Raw genomic sequence first — 24,855 nt, forward strand, 5'->3', positions numbered from 1 at the left:
CAAGAAACTGTCTGTTTTTTTTAAGTAGGTTGAGCCTTTCTTGCATAAGTTATGAATTTGTATTTTGCAAACTAAATGTAATTAATAGTATATATTTTTCAAAAATGGAATACAATTATTGGGCTTATCTTTTGACAATACGTATATCAGATTGTTGATTAGTAATGCTGACATAAGCAATTAAAACTTTATTATGATATCTGTGTAGATATGCCTGTTGTGTTCAATTGCTACAAAGCAACTACGTCAATAAAAAAATCTTTGATTTATTTATTTCTTTAACTGTTTATTTGATTATGTATTTTCCTCTTGGTATTGACGTGAAGTACGAGGGTCGTGTTTTTGAACTTCCGTTAAGCAACCAGAGAAGAACCATGTGAGATGGCAAAGCACAAATTGATCAAATCTGTTCATTGGAGATTGCACATGATTCATACCAAACGGCAGACTCTGGTGTTAACCATTATGGGCTAGTGAGCTTCAAATTGTGTCAATTGCAATCGAAGCACCCGCCAAGTGTGAACTACATTCAATTTATTTTGGCGGAAGAACACAATACAGCCGCCATCCATCGTCGAATGATCAAGGATTATGACGGAAACTTTATAGGTGTTTGCTGTGTGCACAAATGCTACAGAAAATTTGAAGAAAGACTTACTGCTCTACACGTCGAGAGAAACCTAGGAGGATATTTGTGGTGGAAGACGACCTTTATGAACACATGAATCAATTGGTTCGTGAAAGGGGTAAAATATGGTTTCTCAACTAACTGACAACACAACATTGCTGCACGTCTTGCAAATAAGAACAGAAATAAAACACTGAACTGCTGAAGAAGACTGTATTATTCATAAAAATAAATACTTTACATGTTATGTTTCGATCTAACCAAGATCCTCATCAGATATACACTCTGAGACTGTATGTCTGATGAGGATCTTGGTTAGAAGATCGAAACGTAACATGTGAAGTATTTATTTTTATGAATAATACAGTCTTATTCAGCAGCTCAGTGTTTTATTTCTTAACTAATTGATCTTGTAATTTCAGGCAGATCAGCAGAAATCGAATTACATCATATAGTTTATTCTTAGCGGGCGCTTTGAGTGTACTAGATACTGTTTCACGCTCAACCTTAATCCTGCAACATTAATTTAACTCATTTCCCAACTCCATACACTGACGAAATTTTTGCACAAGGACACAAATCGGTTGACAATACGATATTCCTTTGTTGCTTTTATATATATATATATATATATATATATATATATATATATATATATATATATATATATATGGACTAATCCTCGGCTAGCTGGGGGCTCCGCCCCAGACCCCGTGTTTGCTCGGCCTACGGCCTCGCGTCTCTTCTGTATCAGAATTTGCATTAAGAGTGAATTTCGTGCATTTGCTCTTTAATTTTATTTCCTGAATTTGACCCAGCTGGGATCTTCGCTCCCTGACCCGCGAGTTTACTCGGCCTACGGTCTCGCAATTCTTAAGCCCACAATACTAGCAAATTTCAAGTTTCTTTTGTATTCCAACTATCTAAAAGATAAGATTTTGTATCCCAAGAAAACGTCCGTTTAAATAACATGGGAATTTCATCATCCCCCTTCATACCCATTAAAAACTAAAAGTATTCACTTTTGGCAACTTTCCTGTGGTTAGCCCCGGAAAGCTGCAATCATACCAAATGTCACTATTCTAATCCTGAAGGAACTTTATTTTTAGTTATTTACTTAGGTAATGCTAATTAAAACGTACAACCATGTAAAATTTCAAGTTATTATTCCAATTCAAAGTACCCAAAACATGAGACTACAAATCCAAAAAAGGCCCATTTAAATAACATGGGGAATTTCTTCATTTCCCCTTAGGCCCCCCCTAAAAATTAGAAATATTCTTTTTTGGTAATTTTCCTGTGGGTTAGTGCCGGAAAGCTACAATCATACCAAATTTCAACTTTCCATGTGAACCAGAAGTACCCCATTATTTTATGTCAACTCATGTAGTTTTATTTATAGTTAGGATATATATGTTTAAACTAAGGTTTTTTTTAATCTATTCCTCATGTAAACTATAGTGACGAAATACAGCGTGTTTCGGCAAGCATATAGGAAATAATACAAACAGAACTCGGCAATGATAGAATATTCATTTAAAAAATGATTAAACAGGATAAAATATAGTTTTTCTTTGTTTTCTTTTTTTTTAAAAAAAAGTCGAACTAAAAAGTAAAACAATAAGTATATTTTCAAGAAAATTACTGTAAAAATATATTTATGTATGACTAGAAAAGAAAGCCTGGGGAGAGAGGCCGTGGTGGCTTAGTGGTAGAGCGTTCACCTTTGATGCAACGGTTTATGGTTGGATCCCAGCTCGCACCAAGTGAATTTTGTGGTGGACAAATACGGTGTGTTTGGGTTTTCTCGCGGTTCTCCCGTTTCCAACCACTTTCCTCATTCCGCCATTTAATTCATTTCTCATCATCACCATCTCTTAGCCTAGCTGGCATAACCGTGGGACGTAAAGCTGAGAGAAAGAGTGGAGAGTATTCTTATCTGTAATCACCTGATTAGCTTTTCAAGTCTGACATAATATTATTATATAATGTTACGATTGTAAGTTTGTTTTTTTTAATCGTTGACATAAATCAAGGTATATTTTTATATAATAAATGAGAATTGAATTGAAGAATTTATAAATTGATTTTATATGAGAGCACGTCCCATTCTTTTTCTTTCTTGGCATGCATAAATATATATATTTTTTAAAGAAAGTAATTTTTCCTATTTTTTTTAGTTTTAGTACGATCTATGATTTGTTTTATTTTTTTGTTTTATAAAAAAGAAAATTAAAAAATTGTTTTATTTCACTATGAACAGCAATATTTTTCATATAAATATCACCGAGAAATTACGAGAGAAACTAGTAGAATATACTTTGGTGCGATACTGATGCTATCTATCTGTTATAATTAACCTTTATCTTCTGTTTTCCTCTTTTTATTCATATTCCTGATTCAATTGTTATTGCTTCTGTCGCAGACGCATTGTATCGTTACGAGGATCAAATGAGGAATTATTGTAGTGTTTTTAAGTACTGTCAATATTGAATTTGCACGATTTTGAAGAATACTATCACTGAACCCAAATGTTGATGATTTAGTAGGTACATATACATATTCAGCCCATACATTTTTCGAAAAAGTTTTGAGCTGGCTAAGTGTTGAAGCTGAACTATAAGATTACAGCTGAACTATAAGATTACACACGAATTAAACGTCTTAATTTGTGGTTTAGAACATCTAAATATGGATTTGTAGAGGTATTGTATCAAACATACTGTTCGTTCCTTTGACTTTTTTAACTGACAGATCAAAACTTATATCGTCCGCGGAACACAATAGACGGAAGTGTTCAAGTTTGTTTTTAAAGATTTACTACATATCTATAATGCTAGCGACATTTGTATTTCAAATAATTATTTAAGAAAATTCTTAATGTTTATTTCAAATGGTTATTTAAGAAATAAAACTTTCGAAGGTACTATTGTTATTTACCCAGTGTGTTAATCTGCAAATAGGTGAAAGAAACTAAATCATTTCATTTATTTATTTATTTACTTATTACATTTAAGAATTTTAGAAAGATTTTCTCATCATTAATTGAATTATGTTAGCTCGTCTCCTCTCATAAAAGTGATGCATATATCTTCATTAGGGAAAACAGTTTAATTTTCTGTTCTTCTTGGATAGTACTTTAAAAATTAGATCCGTTCTCCACAAACGTTTCATCATATGTAACAAAACCAAGAAATCAGTTCCACAGATCAAATAAGAATTCAAATATTCTGCAATCGTTGACTGTACTATTTCTCTAAATTCCTGTTGTAGAAATCCCTTTTGTTTTGAGCCAGACATTTACGTTACATCCAACCTGTTTAATCTTCTCGAATGAAAAATGTTATGTATGCATTTGGAATGGAGGCTATGCCGGTAATATATACTTTCGTGTATCTGAAAAATTGTTGGGACAATATGTCGACAATTAATGATAAATGTAAACTTGCAGACAGGAAGATCTTTGATTTCATATGCTAATGAAGATTTGAAGACAATATTTACATCAGTCGTTTAAACAGTTACATTAGTATTCTCATTCTTTTATAAGTGGAAGTGCACATACTTCTTTTTTCAAACACGCAACTCAAATAATAAACTCATTGTTTTTTTTAGAAAAAAAGAAAAAGAAAAAAACAAAACGTGACCCAACTTGGTTCAGATTTCATTTACACAGTACTTAAGTATCTTTCTTCGCTTGGGTCGGAGGAACCAGCTTCCAGTGGAGACTGTATAATTGGCTGCTTCTTTTGAACTGTTGAAACAATATGGAAGTGTAAATTATGCATCCGGGAACAAGCAATGCTATTGGTGAAAAGACAATGGAAATGTAAAAATATAGAAGTTCATAGCAGTATGTAATATCAGGAAATATTCGAAGTTCGGTTGTATGATTGCTTCGTTTAGCATTTTTTAACATTAAACTTAAAGCAAATACTTATTATGTACGGGTGCCTTTGAATAATAAATTGTAACTATGTACTGTTATTATGATAGCAAGTAGCACACTTTTTCCCTTTAAAATGTCGATTTTATTTCTGAAGCAAATTAAATCTTCGAACTGCTCGTTACTTCGAAGTAAACGATGATGATATTTTTTTTTTCTAATATGCGGTGTCACCGTTTCTGTTCTTCTTTTTTCTTGCACTACGATGATATCTAACAACATTTCTGTTTGTTTTATTTTTTCTTTGGTTGTTTGTTAATATTGAAAAGTAGAGAGTAAACATTATAACTCAAAAATGACATTAAAAAACTGTGGACATTCAAAAATTAATATATCGGACTGAAAGAAAAGATAAAATGAAGTAGAATATCTTATCAATATCTTAAACCCCTCTGAACTTTTAAGTTGCACATGTCAATGTTATAGGCTAGTGGTTCTCAAAGTGAGATCCGCGGGACCTAACAAGGAAATCTGCGATGCCTAAAAATTGAAATATGTTGTAGTAAAATTGAATTCGCATCTGTTATGCAAGAAGTATTTTTAAGATTAAGGAACTGCAGCAGTAGGCAGTAGGAGTACAAAACAATAACTATTCATTATTTCCAGTGCTCAAGGATTTCATTGATTCTTCAGGTGAAAAACTCTCTGCTGAAATGCACAAAACACTTGTAGGACACCCGAGAGCATTACCTACATATTTTCGAGAGTATTTCCCTCTCCCACAACCTGGTAATGGTTGTATTGAGAATCCTTTCACTAATGTAGAAATCTATTACATACAAGGTATTAATCTCTGTAACACAGAACAAGAACTGCTATTGGAACTATCGTGCGATACTTCATGGAGAAACGTTTTCAAAGAGAATGAACTTTGCAGTTTTTGTTTGCATGTGCGTTTCGAATATGAAGAGTTGTCTAAAAAGGCATTGCAACATTTGATGCCTTTCCCTACCACTTTCTAATGTGAGCAGACCTTTTCTGCCCTTTGCAGTATTAAAAACGTTATAGTGGCAAAACTTATTTCAGATTTCAATGGGATTATGGAAAAACACAAAGAATTTCATTCCTCTCACTAGTGACCCCACGTTTGAGAACATTGCTTACCAAGTGGACTTCCTTAAATAATAATAATAATAATAATAATAATAATAATAATTATTATTATTATTATTATTATTATTATTATTATTATTATTATTATTATTATTATTATTATTATTATTATTATTATTATTATTTAAAGTTACAGTATTTTCAATTGAAATTCCATTCAATAGAAACAATAATGTATATTTAGAATAAATTACTTATTTTACTATGTTTGTTTATCCTTTTTCTTGTCAGTGGTAATTCTAATTAGTATATATATATATATATATATATATATATATATATATATATATATATATATATATATATATATATATATATTTAATACCATGTGAAATTTCAGATAGCATTACAATAGGGTCCGCAGATCACTTTCCGAATGAACAGGGGTCCGCGTTATTGGAAAGTTTGATAGGCAATGGCGAGGTAGATTCTCATTAATATTTTAAGTTCCATTGAAAATAAGCACTTGTTTGCTAAAGGCAGGTCTAAAATTTCTGCGATATAAAGTCTTTATAATCTGAGCACAAGCGGAACATATATGTTGGTTTAAAAGAAATGTTTCAAAAATGAATGAAAAATCATTCAGTTTATTTGAACTTCCTATACTGCACATAGACTAAATTAATTCTGCAACGGAGTAAGACATGTAGCATAGTGAAGACTCTCTGACTTGTCGGTAAGTCACGATGATGTCATAGAAGATAAGTATATAGGAGTAGAAGGATGTAAATCTGATCCATCTGCATTTGTTTAAAAGAAAAACAACCATAGACTATTTGCAAGTGTTCTATATGCATTATGACTTCATTATATTAACTCAAACCGTACATTTTCACGATTACTATGAAATGTAATTTATCAATTCTTCAACTCATGATCCTGTCCAGGAACACGCGACCTTCTCTTCTGTAAAGTGCCAAATTATCTCAGGCGATGGCATATATGTGGCATTTTTGAACATCTGTAAGATGGTGTGGTACCCACCGGGATGAAATTTTTCGGTAACCAAGGACATAATGCAACACATTCAACACAGCAGTGCGTGATGTTCCTATCTCGTTAGCCAATTCCGTGGTCGTCCGCCTCCTTTCCACATGCAGCAAAGATTTAATCAATTCAATGGCTCGGTTTTCGACCCCATGTCGACATCCACCTGGTTCCTGTTGCACACTATCACGTTCTGCATGAAACGCTGCAACCGAACGTGCCACGGTCCGATATGGCAATGCAACATTACTGCATCCTTCACGTAGTCCAGAGTAACTTTTTGTGGCGTTTTCTTTCGCGGGCCATTTCGATCTTTATTCATGGACGTTGTTCTAACTTGGAAAACATCTCCTTTACAGCATTGTGACTTGACAACTTACATTCAACACACTCCACTGCTATCACTGCAGCATCTACAATAGCCAAGTTGTATAGCTCCACCCACCATGTGTGTTGCCAACACCAGCTCGAACAAAATTCCTTGCGCGGAGATAAAACAGTATTGTCACTTAAAATGAAATGAAATCTTTGAGTTTTACGTCCCACGGCTATGCCGGTTAGGCTAAAGGAGACGGTGATAATGAGAGATGAGTGAAATGGTGGAATGAAGAAAGTGGGAGGAAACGGGAGTACCCCGAGAAAACCCACGAGCACGGTGTTCGTCCACCACAAAGTTCACTTGGCGGGGGCTGGGATCGAACCCGGGACCCCAAGCACCAGAGGTGAACGCTCTACCACTGAGCCACCGCGCCCCCCGTATTGTCACTTATTTCTTTCAAGCCCTCTTATTTGGGATGAGACATACTATTTAAGATAATTTCATCAATATACCAAGTTGGAACTTAAATGCTTACCTGCAGAAAGATGAATAGGTTCTGAGCAGAAGTTTCTAATACTCTCCCTCGTAACTCAGACAAACCTGTGAACTCAAATTTATTTTCTGATCACGAAATTATCAGTAATAATAATAATAATAATAATAATAATAATAATAATAATAATAATAATAATAATAATAATAATAATAATAATTAATTATTATTATTATTATTATTATTATTATTATTATTATTATTATTATTATTATTATTATTATTATTATTATAACACATTCCAACTAATTCAACATCTTACGTATTTCAGTTTATTTCATATTTAACGATATTAATTGCTGTCTCGTTTATACTATGCTTCAGTTTTAAGAAATAATATTTTTGTTAATATTTTTTTAAAAAAAATGGCTTTTCTGATATCAAAAAAGTCCCCGTAAACATTTATTACTTTGTTTCAAACACTTTCGCAAAAATGTGATCCTTCAAACGTAAGATATTAGTAGTTAAAATTATGTTTGACTAAAATTTCAAAAAAAAAAAAAAAAATCCAATTGCTTGAAAATATGCTAAAGTTATATTTTCTCCTTTCAGAATACACGATGATTGGAAAGTCTGCATCCTTTATGTGGATTACGGAACGAAGAGAAAGGAGGAGGAAGAAGTGGCTTCATTAACGAATAAAACAAAGATGACGTCGTAGGTGATCTGTCAGTATTGTTCTTGATGTCCTCAGAATCCGACGGATCCATGATGGTATTGGGGCAAACTTGCCTCTCACCCAGCGATGGGGAAGAGAGTAAATTGAAAAGTGAAGTAGCTAGTAGTGAAGGCCCTATTGATTTGAGTCGTGGCAAAGATGAATCCATGAATTTAGAGCCTAAACCTCAGCGTGTGATTCGTGCTAGTATTCCCCCTCTGATACCGATTACTAGGACGTTGTTAAAGAACGGAAAGTATAGTCGTCCTAAGCGTCATGAAGAACTGGACAACAGTGCGAGTCCAAGTCCCAATTACCCTAAGATCACTGATGATCTTAAAAAATTATCCCCACTTTCTCAGTATATTCCGTTAACACTTATAAAATCGAAGTATAAGAGACCTGATAGTGTTTCAGATTCCCAGGATGTGAAGAACAAGCGCACGAAACTGGAAGAAAATGAAACGCAAAGTCAGAACGCAACCGAACCGGAGGAAGAGGATGAGGACGACGACGATGAAGAAGAAGACGATGATGATGAGTTTGAGGATGAATGGGAAACTCCTCGGCTGGACCGAGCACAAAGTGTTCCACAACTCACTCCTCTACAGCCTCTCCTCCGATCAAAATCACTTAGTGAGTCTCGTATTGGACGGAGTCAAGGCACGGGTACTGATCGAGATTCCAGGACTTGGCTTCTAGAACGCGATCAGGAAATTCAGCGACAACGCATCCTTCAGCTTCAGTTGGCTGCTCTTAGTGGCCATAGAGAAGCTGCAGCTTTACTTAAATCTCTTCAACAGTATGATTCGTGGCTTTATATAGGTTATTACTCCCAACTTCTTCATAGTTTTCAAGCTCAAGAACTTCTTCGACAGTTTGCTCTACAGCATCAGCAGCAGGAACAGCAGCAGCAGCAAGCGCAGCAAACCAACCTCAGGGATGATATTTCCAAATCACAGGTAAGTGTTTTCTTTATTTATTTTCTTTGTTACATCATTCTTAGTGACATATACGATGCAAACCTTAATATTAGGAACACATGATAACTAAAACGGTTTCTGTGAAGATTTAATAGTGCAATGAATTTTAAAATGATCCTATTGTTCACTTAAGAGCGTAAATTATTCCATCTATAGTATTGATAATTTATTTTCCGATTATTATATCCATATATAATCACAGAATTAAGTGATTGGTTGGGGTGTTTAATAGGGATGTCAGCGGCAAGGCAGATCTGTTCTCGTCACAGATCTAATAATAATTAGAATATAATAACTTAGAGAGCTCCCGACTTCCTAGAATATTCATGTATATTGCGGAGATAGCCTTATTGTTTGTTTATAGCTACTATTGAAGATTACTTCATAACGTATATATTTAAATTGGGTGAGATTTATCCAAAACAATTGTAACTAGTAGCGTCATTAACATTTATAGATATTTATTGTCCAATTATTGTGAACCGTGTGACAGATCTTATCTTGAGCTTTACATAGTAAATTTATACAATTCTTGTAACAACTCTTCTATGATATACGTAATTGAGCAAACTTAATGCAAAATGAATTGGCATATTTCTATCGTGCAATATAATGAAGTATTATAGAAAATACTGAGATTTTATATATATATATATATATATATATATATATATATATATATATATATATATATATGTGTGTGTGTGTGTGTGTGTGTGTGTGTGTGTGTGTTAGTAATCATTCCTGGTGCTCAAGATATTGATAGGTTGGTGGTAGAAAATGACTTTCTAAAAGAATATAAGAAATTCATATATGATAATAATTAAATTCATACATTTGATCGTACTATATTGGACCATATAGAAATACATTAATAACAGTGGAATTTGTTTAGTTTACCATGTTTGTAGATGAAGGCCACAAAACTTTCGTTACTTTATTTACTTGTTAGAAATTTCGGATCATACGTATGTTTGAAGTAAGGAGGAAGTAAGAAACAGTGGAAAACTTTCATAAACTCGTGACTCTAAGTTTAAATTCCGCATCCTGTATCACTTTCAAAGTTTTAGTTTTATTGCAGGAAGAACGGGACGAAGCAATGGGATCTGATAAATTGGTCGTTTTCTATTATACATAATTGCGACGAGGACCTCATATGTCAAACATTAAGTAGACTGAGAGTTTAGATTAAAAGAAAGTTGCAAACAAAGTGAACTATTGCAAAAAGCGAGGGAGTGATGAACATAATATTATTGTCTTAATCCCTCCTAAGATCTTGTTGTGTCTCATGAAACAAACATACTGTATAATAGACTGTTGCTGTTGGATCCTTATGATATTTTGAAACACTCTACCTTAACAAACTTGTTGGCTTTTTAAAAGCTCCCCAATGAAAAAGCCTAAATTCAACACTGGGATATAAGGTATAAGAACAGTGTTAATAATTGAAGGGGTAATTTGGATAAGGGCGTATCGACCTATATACGGTAAAATGAGATATACATATTTTCTGCAAGTTTGAGCATGTCCGTATATGTCTAGGTGGTGTTAAGGAAATATATCTGCTCCGTAGCGAACACCTGTCTCCAAAAATAGTGTGAGAATACGTTGGTTAATTGGATAAGGAGATATATTTGGATAAGGGCGTTTGTTTTTCTGCTCTACTGAAAAATTTAAGGATTTCTAGTTACGAGCTCATCCAAATTTACCCCTCAATTGTCCCCTAGTTTCGCATATTGTGTTCATTTTGTGATGTATTCGGTACAAATGCTGCATTATCAAGATCGGAATCGTAGCAATTGCAACAATTGTACTCTTATCGCGACTGTAAACTTGTGTCAGTATCAAAGATAGTTTCTATTTTCTGAAGTTTCATTTTGTAGTTATTTAGTTTAATAAAACGAAAACAAAAGTTCATCAAATATTTCATAAATGTTGCGCATGTGTTAAGAGTTTGTGTTTAAATTATCATATTTCAAAATGTTAATTTTCTATTCACATTAACAAGAAACCACAGCACAGTGCTTTTTGCTCTAAATCCACTTTTGGTGTTCTGGATTAAATTCCAAATTCTCATTTTAAGTAAGCATATAGAGTTATCTGTGTATATGTGTTACCAATACATTTGAAGGATTTTAAATCTCTTCTGAAACATCATAGCAATACCAGAATTCATAGGTCAGTTATAGTTGACATCATAATAAAAACTTCATGTGTTCGAACCTTGTGAACTATATCTTCAGCAGACTTTTTTTTCAATGTATCAAAACAACTGTTCGGTTCATATTTGCCCACATCTAATGCTCTATATGTTCTTATTTTGTAAATCGTTCAGGAGATAGCTTTAAAGAAGAAACGAATAGTTACCTGTATCATATTCAAAATTATCCGAAATTGTTTAAGAAAGTACCCTGTTGTTACTGACACATAACTTGCTTCAAATTCAGAAGTTTCCACTCTGACCTCCCTCCCTTTTCGTAGTTTTATATGTATAATACCCTTTAATATGATGTCCAGCACAATATATTTTTTTTTTCATCTTTAGATTTTCAAATACTTCATCTTGTCCTCTCATTACGTTTGCTGTTTTTCCCCGTTATCTTCTATACCTTCAGTTTCAATCTTTTCTATTCATTTTTCGTATTTTTTCCTTCCATGCTCCTGTTCCATATAGCACCATATTTCAGTGTTTGACTCAATAAGATTAAAAAAAAAAACTAATATTCTTAAATACTTTCTGCACCTTTTTTATCATTTGTACTTCATATCTTCATTCATAATAAAAAAAACGGGTAACATGTTCCACTTTTGCTTTTTCCGATAATTGATATAGTTTATTTTGTTCTAATTACCACGCTAATCAACATTGTGAAGCTAATTAAATATAGTGGTGTTATTCTAATTCTTTAAAAACGGGTTCCAGGAAACCAGTGAGAACCGGCTGAATAGCACCACTGGTTGAATATAACTTGCACAAAAGCTCCCGTCCTCCAAAATATTTACATGTCTTGAGTAATTCGTTTACTGATTGTAAATCTGATTTAAGAATATACCAAATTTAACAAATGCTTGTCATAGTTGTGTAAATTTCCTGACTAGGGAGCTTTTATATTTGCAAATCTGACATTAACAGTACTTCTCAACTGTAAGTTTATCATGTACACACATCTTGACACAACATAGATCAGCGTATTCATTTTATTATTAACACATTATAGACTGTGCTTGAATTTAGGCAAATACATATTAAGTGACATGCAAGTGTCATAAGTAAAAAGATAAAGGTATATGGTATGGTAATAATTAAAGCAAACTGGTACAATCCTCGTTAAAGCGTTTTCTTTTTCAGCAGATTTTTTTTTTCATTTGAAAGAGTGAAATATATAGTGTATTGGAAATAAATGAATTGTGGTTTTAATTTCATAATACTTAGGTAGTTTGACCTTCTTTGTGTCAGTAATATTCATAAAATGGTCAGATTATCCTTTCCAATTGCCTGACCAATTCAAAAATATCATGTATAGAAGGATTTTCATTTCTTGGACCTTCTTTTTGTGGCGTTTTATTTAATTATCTCCAACTCAATGAACTTCTAATTCGAGTCTTTTCACATTAACTTCGAGCTATCATTAGTTTGTAAATTTTATTTCCAGGTAAATTTATACATCGAGTTACTTAGAATACCCAGATCCCCTTTGCTCGTTATCTCCTTTTCAAATACGACATAATGTAACGGAGATTAATGAAGTTTTCAGTGAAGTGGCGACATTCTTCCACTTCTCAAAATTTGTATTTGCCCTAGAAGCTACACTTGAAATGGGTACACATGAACTAAACAGAACCCATCTAAAAATTATTTGTATCTTCATATTCTATTTACTATTTATTATATTTGTATGTATGATTATTTTCAAATGAATTATACTTAGTCCACAAATGACAATGTGCACTCAGTTATTCACTGGGATTTCCCCATGTTACGTCCTGCAAACTAATGGAGATTTCACTCACCAAAATCATAGCCAAGACCACACGCGTATTAATGGTGACTTTACTACTCCGTTAGCTTTTCAAAATATTGCAGAACGAAAATAATAATATTAAAGTTGCTCCACGTAATTTGCTCTTATTTATAAAATACTATTCATTAAAATGGTTCCTTTGTTGTCGATGTGCTCTTCATTGCCCAAGAGTAGTTTCCAAATTAACTGTTGCGACGTAGGCTTAAGTAAAAAACTGTGCAAGAACAAGGACCACTAACACATCGAATAGGTTTTCTTTCTTTCTTTTTTTTTTTTTTTTTTGTAATCGGGAAATCAAGCACAGATTTTTGTGCCAATTGTTAATTTTTGCAATTAAAGAAAAAAAAAAGAGAGAGAGAGAGCTTAGCAAACCCATTCTGAAGGGTAAGACCGTTGGTGCTAGGCTGCTTTTTTAAAACAAAAAATGCAGATTCCACAGAGTTGCATTGAAATGTTTGTATCGCAGGCACTAGCGGGATATCGCATGATACGCGAAGCAGAATGCTCGGAATGAAACAAAGATTTGGAAAGTGTATAACATATTCATCAAACTGTCACTTCAGTAAGGTGTTAAGGAAAGTGGAAAATTGTCCTCAAGCATAGTTTTTTTTTTTTTTAATTTTACTCTATTTATTTTTTTATTTTTTTGTGGCCCGTACTGGATTATAAATTGGTCCTTGCTACTGTAAACTATCAACTATAAATCATAAAAATTATTATTATTATTATTATTATTATTATTATTATTATTATTATTATTATTATTATTATTATTATTATTATTATTATTATTATTATTATTATTATTAAAAATGTACAGACTATTTCCCTAAGCCTGTTCCTCATAGTTGTGCATATGCGATCAGATCTTGATAGAGGGAGAGTAAGGTTATCAGATTCTTTCACATAATTCGGAGAGAGTTCCAGTAATATCCTACCCGCAAATTTTTAAATTGTTTCCTTTTTTACTTTAACGTCCCACGTTCATGCCCTCTAGACTAGTGGAGAATTATTGTGAAATTAAATCTACTTGCTTTCCTGCCGGAAATCAAATCTGGAGCGCACGCCAAAAGTTCACGAGCTAGCGACAAAAGCAGGGAGTATATCTAAATCTATTTTAGATTAATTTTTCGATACATTCGCTGATTTTTTTTCATTCATTCATAGTTCTACGAATTCACGTTCGACGACGAGTCAAAAGAAATGAGTTACTGATGCCATTCCCAATTGATCCGTCCTTTGACTCATGTAAAAATGATTGACTAGTAGGAAAATATATAGTTTTACAGAGAAGTTTATAGCACCGATTTCTTGACAAATCTCAGTGGTAATAACAGGTAAAATACTGTTACTGATATCACATAAAGCCACCATTCATAATAAGTTTTTCAGCTGTTCCGTTTGTATAGAAATATACAGGTGTATACAGAGTTAAATTGGGAAAAATCATATCATGAAACTATGTTGAAGGAAAGTGGGGTACGTTAGAAGATTCCAGAATATGAAATCGACGATTTTTTTTTCGGAAACGTGAGACGAAATATGGGGATTGTCCATGAGAATGAGACTTTACTTAGAAATGTTAAATGTACATTACTTTTTTTAGACTTAACGGCTTTGTCCGTCCGTCCGTCTGTCGACAGATATCATAGTAAGATATAAAGAGAAGCTTTTTTTTACAATCGATTCAGGGTCCTAATAATAAGTTCCAACTCCTCCATAACTCTATTTAAACCTGAATTAGTTCAAACTAGCCATTTCCGGTTTCAGTCACCATAGAACGAAAAAGTATCAGATAGCGAAAAATCCTTTCTGCAAACGATTCAGCGTGTAAAGGTTGCAAACCATGACTCCCCAGCACTCTACCAAAACAGGAATTGTTCAAATTTACTATTACTTCCTGTTTCAGTACTGACTTCCGCGGAGCGAAAACAGTAAGAGATATCGACAAGTGGTTATTTGCAATCGATTCAGCCCCCAAAATTATGTAGTATTTCCTTCGTTATCCCTCTATTCAAACCGGAAATCGTTCTAGTTAACAATTTTCGGTATCAATGTCTATCGTCATAAAACAAAAACCGTAATAGATAGCGAGAAGCGTTTTCTTTAAACTTTTCAGCGTCTCAGGCAACATACCATGACTATCCGCAACAATCTACCAAAACTGGAAATGGTTAAAATTTAATACCGCTTCTGGTTTCAATACTGATGTACACAGAGCGAAAACAGTAAAAGACATCGAGATGCGTTTAAAAAAAAAAATGTTTGGCATCCCATGAATAGGTTTCATCCTCTCCGTTAACTTTCTATTTAAATTTGAAGTGGTTCAAATTAACCATTTTATATTTCAACACTTATCGCCATTCAACATAAATGGTAATAGATAGCCACAAGCGGTTTTCTGCAGTCGATTCAGGGTGTCAAAAGAACATATCATCACAACCGGTAACACTCTAACAAAAGCTGAAGTGGTTGAATTTGCTAGTATTTCCGGTTTGGATACTTACATCCATAAAGCAAAAACTGTAAGAGATATCTAGAAGTGTTATATATATCGTTTCAACTTCGCAAGAATAGATCCCACCTCCTCAGTTAACCCTATTCAATCTGAAAGAGGTTCAAATTGTAGATTTCAAGTTTCAACGTTTATCGCCATAGAATAAAATCAGTAATAGATAGTGAGTAATGTTATATATATATATATATATATATATATATATATATATATATATATATATATATATATATATGGATTCAGCGTCCGAGGAACAGGTTCTATCTTTGATCTTATTAATCTACTGCAACCAGTAGTTACAGATGCACTACTTAAAGTTTGAATATTGAATTTCCACAGTTTGGAAGTCTACCGTAGTTTCACACTGTGAAACGAAACTCACTTGTTTAGAAAAAAAAATACTGCAGTAACTTAAAGCAGTTGATGAGTCAGTTCGTCTTTTCACTCTAAATAGCAATAATAATACATTATGAAAAATCTGCAACAATGGATTTGGTAGAGTAATACCAGAGTTGCGTTATGATAAAAATTATTGCAGAGTACTTTCGTAATCTTAAATTCTTTGATTAATATAAACGTTGCTAATTGTCAGCATTAGTAGGTAAAGCATGTAAACTGTCAAGCATGAATAATGGGATTCACACGAACTACGTGTCCACTACAAGTCAGAACAAATGAAATACATTGACTTGTCGTCCATCCCATTATGAAGTCATCATTGTGAAAACAAGTTTTCTTTTCTTAATCTGGAAGACAAAAAATGATGACGCATTCTTTTAATGCAAAGCGGGGATAAGAACGATGGCTTAACTTTGGCATCCTAAGATAAAGTGTGTGTAGCAATATGAAGCGTATGAACAAAATGGCAGGTTAACAAGACATTAAGTTCCTTGATCCATGATATGGGTTCTCACTTTTTCTTACTTTGACATTAGCATTATAACTCAAGAATTTTGAAGTTGTTGTGGTCTCATTTATAGCATAGTTATTTTTGTACATTTTCATACCACCGAAAGATTATGCACTCAACCAAGCGTATCCTCATCGAAGTTCGAGATTTGTAAAATTGAGCAGTGCGAGTTTGAACAAATCAGTTTTGGAAATGAATATATTCCTAAAAGAAAACAAGATGGTTTATAAAGATTTCTGTAGGAGATCATGTCCATGGGATCATGCAAATGTACTTTTTTTAATTCTCTGAATGGTTGTGTGTGTCTTCACCACCTTGCGTCTCTGCCTGGAATTAAATGAATAGTTGTTCACTGAAAACTTTTACGCGTAATTTTCTATTTTAGTTTACGATGTTTATGTGTATAATATGCGAAAATCTTCTCACTATCGACAAACACGTTTGCGTGTATTTACTTAAAAGTTAATGATTAATTGCTCTTTGGTGAACCTTAATTATTCCACAAGGACAACATTAATCAGAGATGTATTAATTCATAAACCTTCTCTTCTTTTTCCAGTATTACTGTATGACAGTTTTCCGGTTTGACTGTCCCTGATTATAAGTAACGAACAATATAAAATGCACACATAAGAACTATAAAGATTGTTCAGAATATAAATATGTCATGTAAAAACATGTAAAATAAGTGATGAGTGAGAAAGACTCACGAGGCACATTCTACAAAATGTTAATCTACATTCTCATCAGATAAACGCTATGTAAATTCAGGCACTTATCGTAGTTGGTATTCCTTGTTGCACACCTTCGTAATATAATAATACGTATCATTGTTGTTTCTTGAAGTTCATGGTACCTTTTCAGCACCGAGGTTGTATGAGACGTGGATCTATAGTTTTAAGGAGTAAACAAACCACCTTAATGTGCTCATATTTCAATGATCTCCCACCGGGAATTGAACTTGTGACAGTTAGTTAGCACAATAAAACTTACTAACTTGGCCACTAGACTAGCTTGACTTTATTTCTATGGAACTCCAGTTTTCCTTAGCACATATACTAAAAACTAACTCACTCTCTGGCCTATGGAACACGGAGGTTCAATGCCGCGTTCACAAAAGCTCTCCACTGACTTCTATCCTTAGCTAATTGCATCCAGTTTCTACTTTGTATTCCTATCTCTGCGAGATCCATCTTAATATTGTCCTCCCATCTGCGCCTAGGTCTTCCTAATGGTCGTTTTCCGATTGGTCTTTCCAGTCAAGGCGTTTCTACTTTCTTCCATTCTAGCTACATGACCTGCCTACCTAAGCCTCCTAGACTTGACGACCCTAACAATGTTGGGTAAACCGTATAAATTATGTAGTTCCTTGTTATGAAGTTTCCGCCATTCCCCATTCAAGTTCCTCTTGGGTCCGAATAATCGTCTCAGGATCTTGTTCTCAAATACTTTCAGTCTATGTTCTTCCCTCAGAGTAAGCGACCATGTTTCGCAACCAAACAGAACAACAGGCATGATTATCGTTTTATATATTTTAAGCTTCAAATTCTTCGATAGAATTCGCGACGACAAGAGATTTTGAACCGAATAGTAACACGAATTCCCTGCTTTTAGTCGACATTTAATTTCATCGTGAACATGATTTTCGTCTGTTAATATTGATCCTAGATATGTGATACTACATAGGTATATATTAATCTGTAAGTTTGTTCCTCTATGTATTACGTCTTTGCACATGGTAGCATTAAAACAAGTTTATTCCTGTGCTGCTAAAGTTAAATTCCCCTTTGCATGTTGGACAACTATACTAAGTATTCAAATGTGCATGTAATACTTTAATTCCTTAGATATTCCTTCTAAAGCAATCTGCAACTTATTTTAGAAGACAAACCAGATAAATATATTTAAAGGGTACTTGTTCATTGGAAGTGGCTTCAATAAAGTGTATGAATCACTGTTACTGATTGTGCTTTTTTTTATCGCTGTTGTCGGTAAATGTAGGTTGATATTTTTTCCGAAGGTGTCCTCCCATCTCGCCTAACGACTTATCAGCCACTGATATTTCCAAGATAAGAATGTTCGCCATTTTAGGCGAGATGGGAAGTCACATATTGCCTAATCCCATCTCGCCTAAAATGGCGGTAAGATGCAATGAGGGAATTTCTGATCTAAGGAGGGAATTCCTGTACTAACAGTTTAACCACTAACACTAAGAAATTGTGAAATCATACGCACATTTCAGAAAAGAAATACTCTATGTATTAATCTTTCGTACGTAAGAAAATCAATAGCATAGTTTCAGTATGCAAAGTACTTCAATCAATATTGGAAATCTGTTTTCTATTCTGTTAACTTCCCACCGTGTATACTCTGCAAGTCAGTCCTAGCCATGTTTGAAACAATCTCATGAAGAGTATATGCTACCTTCATATATCAGCAGCACAATTCATTAAAGTATACAGCGTGTTTCAAAACAACACCAACAATGTTCGGGAGCTCATTCCTGACATTAAGATAAGACAAATGTATGGACCAACCTGGGTGCACAAGTGCTTCCTTTTGACATTATGACCAGCTGAAAATCTGTTGGAAAACTTAAAAACAGCCACAACTCGAGAGCAAAATATCGGATCGAAGTTTTGTGAAAGGAAAAGTTCATTATTTTTAGTTGTAGATTCCATGAATGCACAATTCGATGTGGTGCAATAACGAACAAAAATCGTGCTACATTATCCAAATTAGAAGAACACTTAAAATTCATAAAAAAGAAAAGTTACACATGTTTGATTAATCTTGTTTGCCTCCGAGAAGAATACATTTTTCGAAGGGGAACTGCCCCTCCGATAGACATTTCTCTGAGTGAATTATCGTTTTTGGAAAGTACAGAAATATACATGTTGCATGGGAGAGCAAAGCTTTTGTAAGTGTAATTATTAAGAATGCATTGTCTTTTATAACCAAGCCATTACTTTAATCTCTCTCTCTCTTATCTTTCTTCCTTTTTTTCTTTTTCCTTCGTTTCTTTTATAAATTTTAGAATATATCCTTAGTATATTTACATTCCTGAACTAATCCGATATTGAACGTACTATCATACGAACTTCTAACTTTATTATATATATGTTAACTGACTGTCTTTTCCGTCTTACTCTTGTAATTTCTCCTAGCAGAAGTTTCATACACAAGTTTCGTTTCTGGTGTCCCTCCACATTTCATGCCCTAATACGTTTGCGATACCTCGAATTATGTAAAAGTTAAGAATCAGTGGCAACATCAGAGGGAAATAGAAGAACGAGCGTCTGTCCATGGTGACAACGCCTACTCTCCGCAGACAAACTGTATTATGGTATAAGTGAAGTAATATAAAATTACCCTTTCCGTATACAAAAATTTGCTGCCTGCCAGCTTTTTCTGTCCTTTCGCTTACCCCCACTCAATTAATCAAAACTGGCGTCGTGGGACATTCAAATGAAACCCTATCACTAGTGTAAAATAACGGTAACGATTGTATTAACTCAAAAATGTAGTTATATACAGTACGCATACTCAAAAATAGTCGCCAAAACTGTTGGCACATTTATCCCATTAAGACACTAGCCGGTCGATTCCATCCTTGAAGAAGCTAGTAGGCTGCTGTTGGATCCAGGCCTGGACCCAGTCACACACTTCGTCGTCCGTTGCGAATCGACGTCCGCGAATAGCTTGTTTTAGAGGTCCAAACACATGAAAATCACACTGTGAAAGGTCGGGACTATACGGTGGATGTGCCAGCGTTTCCCACCAAAACTGTTGCAATGTCTCTTCACCGTATTGGCCGTATGTGGGTGGGCGTTATCATGCAGGAGGATAATGCCATTAGACAACATGACTGGGCGTTTCGACTTGATGGCTCGTCTAAGGTTCTGTAAAGTGGCTTGATAACGCTGGGCATTGATGGGGGTAATCCGTTCCAGGAACACGACAAGCAGGGGGCCCTTGTGGTCAAAAAAGGAAGACACCATGACCTTACAAGAACTGGTGTGCATGGCCTTTGATTTCTTTGGAGGTGGTGAAGTCGCATGTTTCCACTGTTTGCTCTGACGCTTGCTTTCCGGTTCAAAATGGTGACACCATGTTTCGTCTCCTGTGACAATACGCGACAGAAAGCCGTATTTCTCATGATAACGTTGCAGCTGACTCAAAGTATTCAAGTATTGCGCTGTTCGGCGGTCAGTTGGTGGGGAACCCACTGTGCACAATTTTTCGAAAGTTCAAGTGTTGATACATTATGGTGTGGGCGGTGCCCACGCTAATACCCAGTAACCGATGAATCTCGTCCACGGTGATTCTGCGGTTGTCCAAGACTAAAGCATTCACATCTGCAATCATTTCCGATGTAATAACACGATGAGCCTGCCCAGGACGAGCATCGTTTTCCAGTGACTCGTGCCCCTCAAAGAATATTTTGTGCCATTCAACAACACTTACACGACTCACACTGTAATCACCGTACACAGCCTTCATCCGTCGATACATTTCAAGGCCTCCAACTCCCTCCGCCGCCAAAAATCGAATCACTCCTCGTTGTTCCTGCTTACTCGCGTGCATGTTCGGTAGTGGACGATAACTTGTGTGACGGGTGACCCCTTGTCTTCGGCATGAAACCACACCGGCTCTATGCAACGTCAAACGATGCGCACGCGTCAGTCTCTGTACCAATCAATGGCGGCACCATACCCGCAGTTACGTGGTGCACCTTACATGTAAGGCAAAGTTAGACGCATTGACCAGGTTTCATTTGAATGTTGCTATCATAAAAACGGTAACCTATCTTAACGGTAACCCACCGACAAACTGTAAACAGCCCCTGAAAAATGAAATGAAGTATTTCAGTTTAACAATCCACGATTATGCTCTTTAGGCTAAGGGAGACAGTGATTAAGGCAAGTGAATGATGATGGAAGATATGGTGGAATGAGAATGTGGAAGGAAATTGGAGTATCCTGGGAAAACCCACAGACACGATACGATGGTGTCCACCACAAATATTTTTGGCTGAGGATCGAACCAGGGGTCCCACGTACCAGAGGCAAGCTGTTTACCACTGAGTCACCGTGTCCTCCCACAATCCCAAGAGACGCGTTCAACCAGTTAAGAATAACTGACGTAGAAATACGTACTTACCATTTCCGCACGAAGAAAACTCCACGAATCCCACATTCTGACCGTTTGTACTTCTTGTATATTGGTTTATTACACACAATATTTATTAGACCGATACATCTGTCAGAATCATAGTGCTTCCTCCAAAGTAGGGGCACGGTGACAATGATAGAGTGCTTACTTCTGCTTCGGAATGGATCTCGTTCGATCCGAGACTATAAAAGTTTGTAGTGGATATCATCGTACTCGTGAGATTTCTCGGGATTATCGTGTTTTCTCCTACATTCTCATTTCACGAATTATTTCCTAATAATTAGTTTTTTATCTATTATCTCTCTCTATCATTGGATCGGATTTGAGTTTAACATCCCTTCGGTAGCAAAATTACATGAGATATGGAGCTACGGATTAACGTGACATCCGAACTGCTTGCGCTTCCTCCGCGAATCGGAGCCGGGTCTCCTATGGAAAACTCGCACACGCTATCCACATAGCCATGAGTGATCTCTCTGTCTTCATTAGCCTAGAAGGCATAACATTTAAACTTTATGGACTTCATATAGACTAATTTCAGTTCTTTCTCGATAGCCAATTCTCTACTGAGACAAAGTAGATCACTCAAATATGTGCATCTTCCCTTTTTTTATAATTTTAACGAGATTCTTGTAAGTTGGACCATGTTCTAAGATTCCCGTTAGTTGAAATATCATATTTAATTGTAGTTAACCTGTCTCAGTCAACGATTGACAAAATATCCCAATAATTCTTCAATTTCTTTGGGGTGACCTTTGTGCTGCCCCTGTACCATATCGAGCTGTGCATTAAGGCTAAAAATAATATACATTTCCTTTGCCCCGACTTCGATCCGACATTTTGTTCTCGAGTTACGGCTGTTCTTAGCATTTTCCCGACAGGTTTTCGGCTGGTCATAGCGCCACCAGGAAGCATTTGTGCACCCAGATTGTCTTATCTTGGTGTCAGGAATCAGCTCCTAAACGTTGTCGGTATTGTTTTGAAACACCTTGTATATTTCTATCCTGTTTGCGATGAGCTCCTGTCTCCCAATCACCTTCCAGTATTCTTAAAACAAACCAAAAGTGAACTAAATTCACTAAATCGCCTTCCCTCTATGTTTCTTTGTTGTATAGTACTTACATAGGTATTTATATTGTAGTTGACAGAGATTGCGAATATTGATTGAAATATCTGGTTAAAATGCTAGTAGAGGAATTCCCTCTTTAGTGCAGAAATTCCCTCCTTGCATCCTACCGCCATTTTAGGCGAGATGGGATTAGACAAGATAGGACTTCCCATCTCGCCTAAAATGGCGGACATTCTTATCTTGGAGATATAAGTGGCTGATAAATCGTTAGGCGAGGTGGGATTAGGCGAGATGGGATGAAATCCTTCTGAACGTGCATTCTCTTTCACTCTCTACAGTTTTCATGACACCTCCCCAACCAGTAGTCCAATACAAATCGCTGCATAAATTTACTAAATTACTGTATTATTTGTTTTCTATACATATTCGAAGCTTTTAATTTCTGGGTTATACTTATATTAGATTCCTAACAAATGGCAAACATATTCAAATTCATGTTTCAGAGTATATGTTTACATTCAACCATAAATTTCGTTACAGATACAGATAATATTTTTACGCAAAACTCTCCTATACTTTAGGACCATTTTTAATATGTCTCAATAAGGGTCAGTTTTTGAGTTGTCATTTTCAATTAAAGCAACGATTTATTTGTATTAAAATGCTACGTTTGTTGTGGCCAATTCCTTCAATAATGATATCTCGGAAAACGCAAGCTCTAGAAACGCGCCACTTTCATTGTTACATTGCAAACATTTGTGTAGAATTTCTGCTTTCATTAAAATTTAAAAAGGAAGTGCCGTTATTTCTCTATTAAACGTTTGAGGAATCGTTTTGAGTTCATAAGATTAACATTATCTCAAGGTGATGCCAAAGTTGATAACCTTGCATCAGGCAACCAACAGAAGAGCTGTGTGTAGCGGGTTGATGGATATTGCAGGTGCTGTGCTTTAATCTGAATGGCAAAACTTATTGTACGCTGACTACTTTAAAGGCCTGTAGAGCCGCAATGAGACAACATGGATTTACAAAATAAAATATTTCCATTTGACATCATCTATTAATTCTCCAGGTTTCCACAAACTCCACTCAACATTTAGATATTAAAATACTGTATTTATATGTTTGTCTGTAGCAATTCAATCCCTTTGTGAGTCCTTCCGTCCTTCACTTGTGTGTAACACGCATAGATGTAGTTAGGAAGTGAAAAGGAAATACATGTTCATATTAGAATAATGCACTCTATGGACATTGCAGGCTTAGCTAGTATTAGTTAAGAAAAAAGATGTTGAGCGCTCGTTTATATTTTATAAATATCATTTTATTTTCGTTTCTTTAGATAGTAGGAAAAGAAGTGTGCGTATTTATAATTTCTTTTTGAATCCTTTCTTCCGAACTTATTTATCGGAACATACTAGCTACGAGTGCAAATGAAACAGCTCTTCAAAGAAACGCTAGTGTTCAAGATTTAAAAAAAAATAATAAATAAAAAATAAAAAAAAGGCAACGTGATGCAGAACTGCGCGATTTGATAGATGTCAAATGGACTAAAATGCATGAGATCACAAATAAAAGAAGAGTTAAGGCAAAGTCATCGACTCTAAATTATATGCCCTCTTCTGGTCTGGTCGAGCGAGTCTGTATTGTGTATGTGTCTGGATCGTGAACTAGTGAATAGAGCTTGATTGTGGGAGCAAGGGGTGCTGTACTTATGTAGAAAATCATGTAAAGTCTACAACATAGATGTAACACTGGTGGTTTACTGTACTCGATGAGCGAGAGAAAACGAATCAAATGTAAGTGATACATTCTAGCTAGAGAACAATGTATTCATTTTAACCATTAACCCCTAGCTTGACATGCATGATGGTGCCATTGGTGCATGATAATGGTGCCATTCTGGTGATGGATTCCAGTATCCAGGGAACATTAAGGCAAATAATTAGATGGCTCATGCATGCAACGCTGTGAGAGAGT

General features: G+C 34.9%; 1 protein-coding gene across 1 annotated transcript in view; it reads left to right on the forward strand.

Annotated features, from left to right (window-relative positions):
• Window positions 1–24,855, forward strand: part of LOC145688523 (uncharacterized) — a 303,038-nt gene that overhangs the window by 129,519 nt on the left and 148,664 nt on the right. The window contains exon 2 of the mRNA XM_081762883.1: window positions 8,099–9,166. Coding sequence (XP_081619009.1) covers window positions 8,231–9,166 — 936 coding nt within the window. The 5' untranslated portion in view covers window positions 8,099–8,230. The remainder of the gene's footprint in view (window positions 1–8,098; window positions 9,167–24,855) is intronic.

The sequence above is a fragment of the Thermobia domestica genome, chromosome 6 (genome assembly GCF_964235325.1).
Source record: "Thermobia domestica chromosome 6, izTheDome1.hap1.1, whole genome shotgun sequence".
In the NCBI taxonomy this organism is placed as follows: domain Eukaryota; kingdom Metazoa; phylum Arthropoda; class Insecta; order Zygentoma; family Lepismatidae; genus Thermobia; species Thermobia domestica.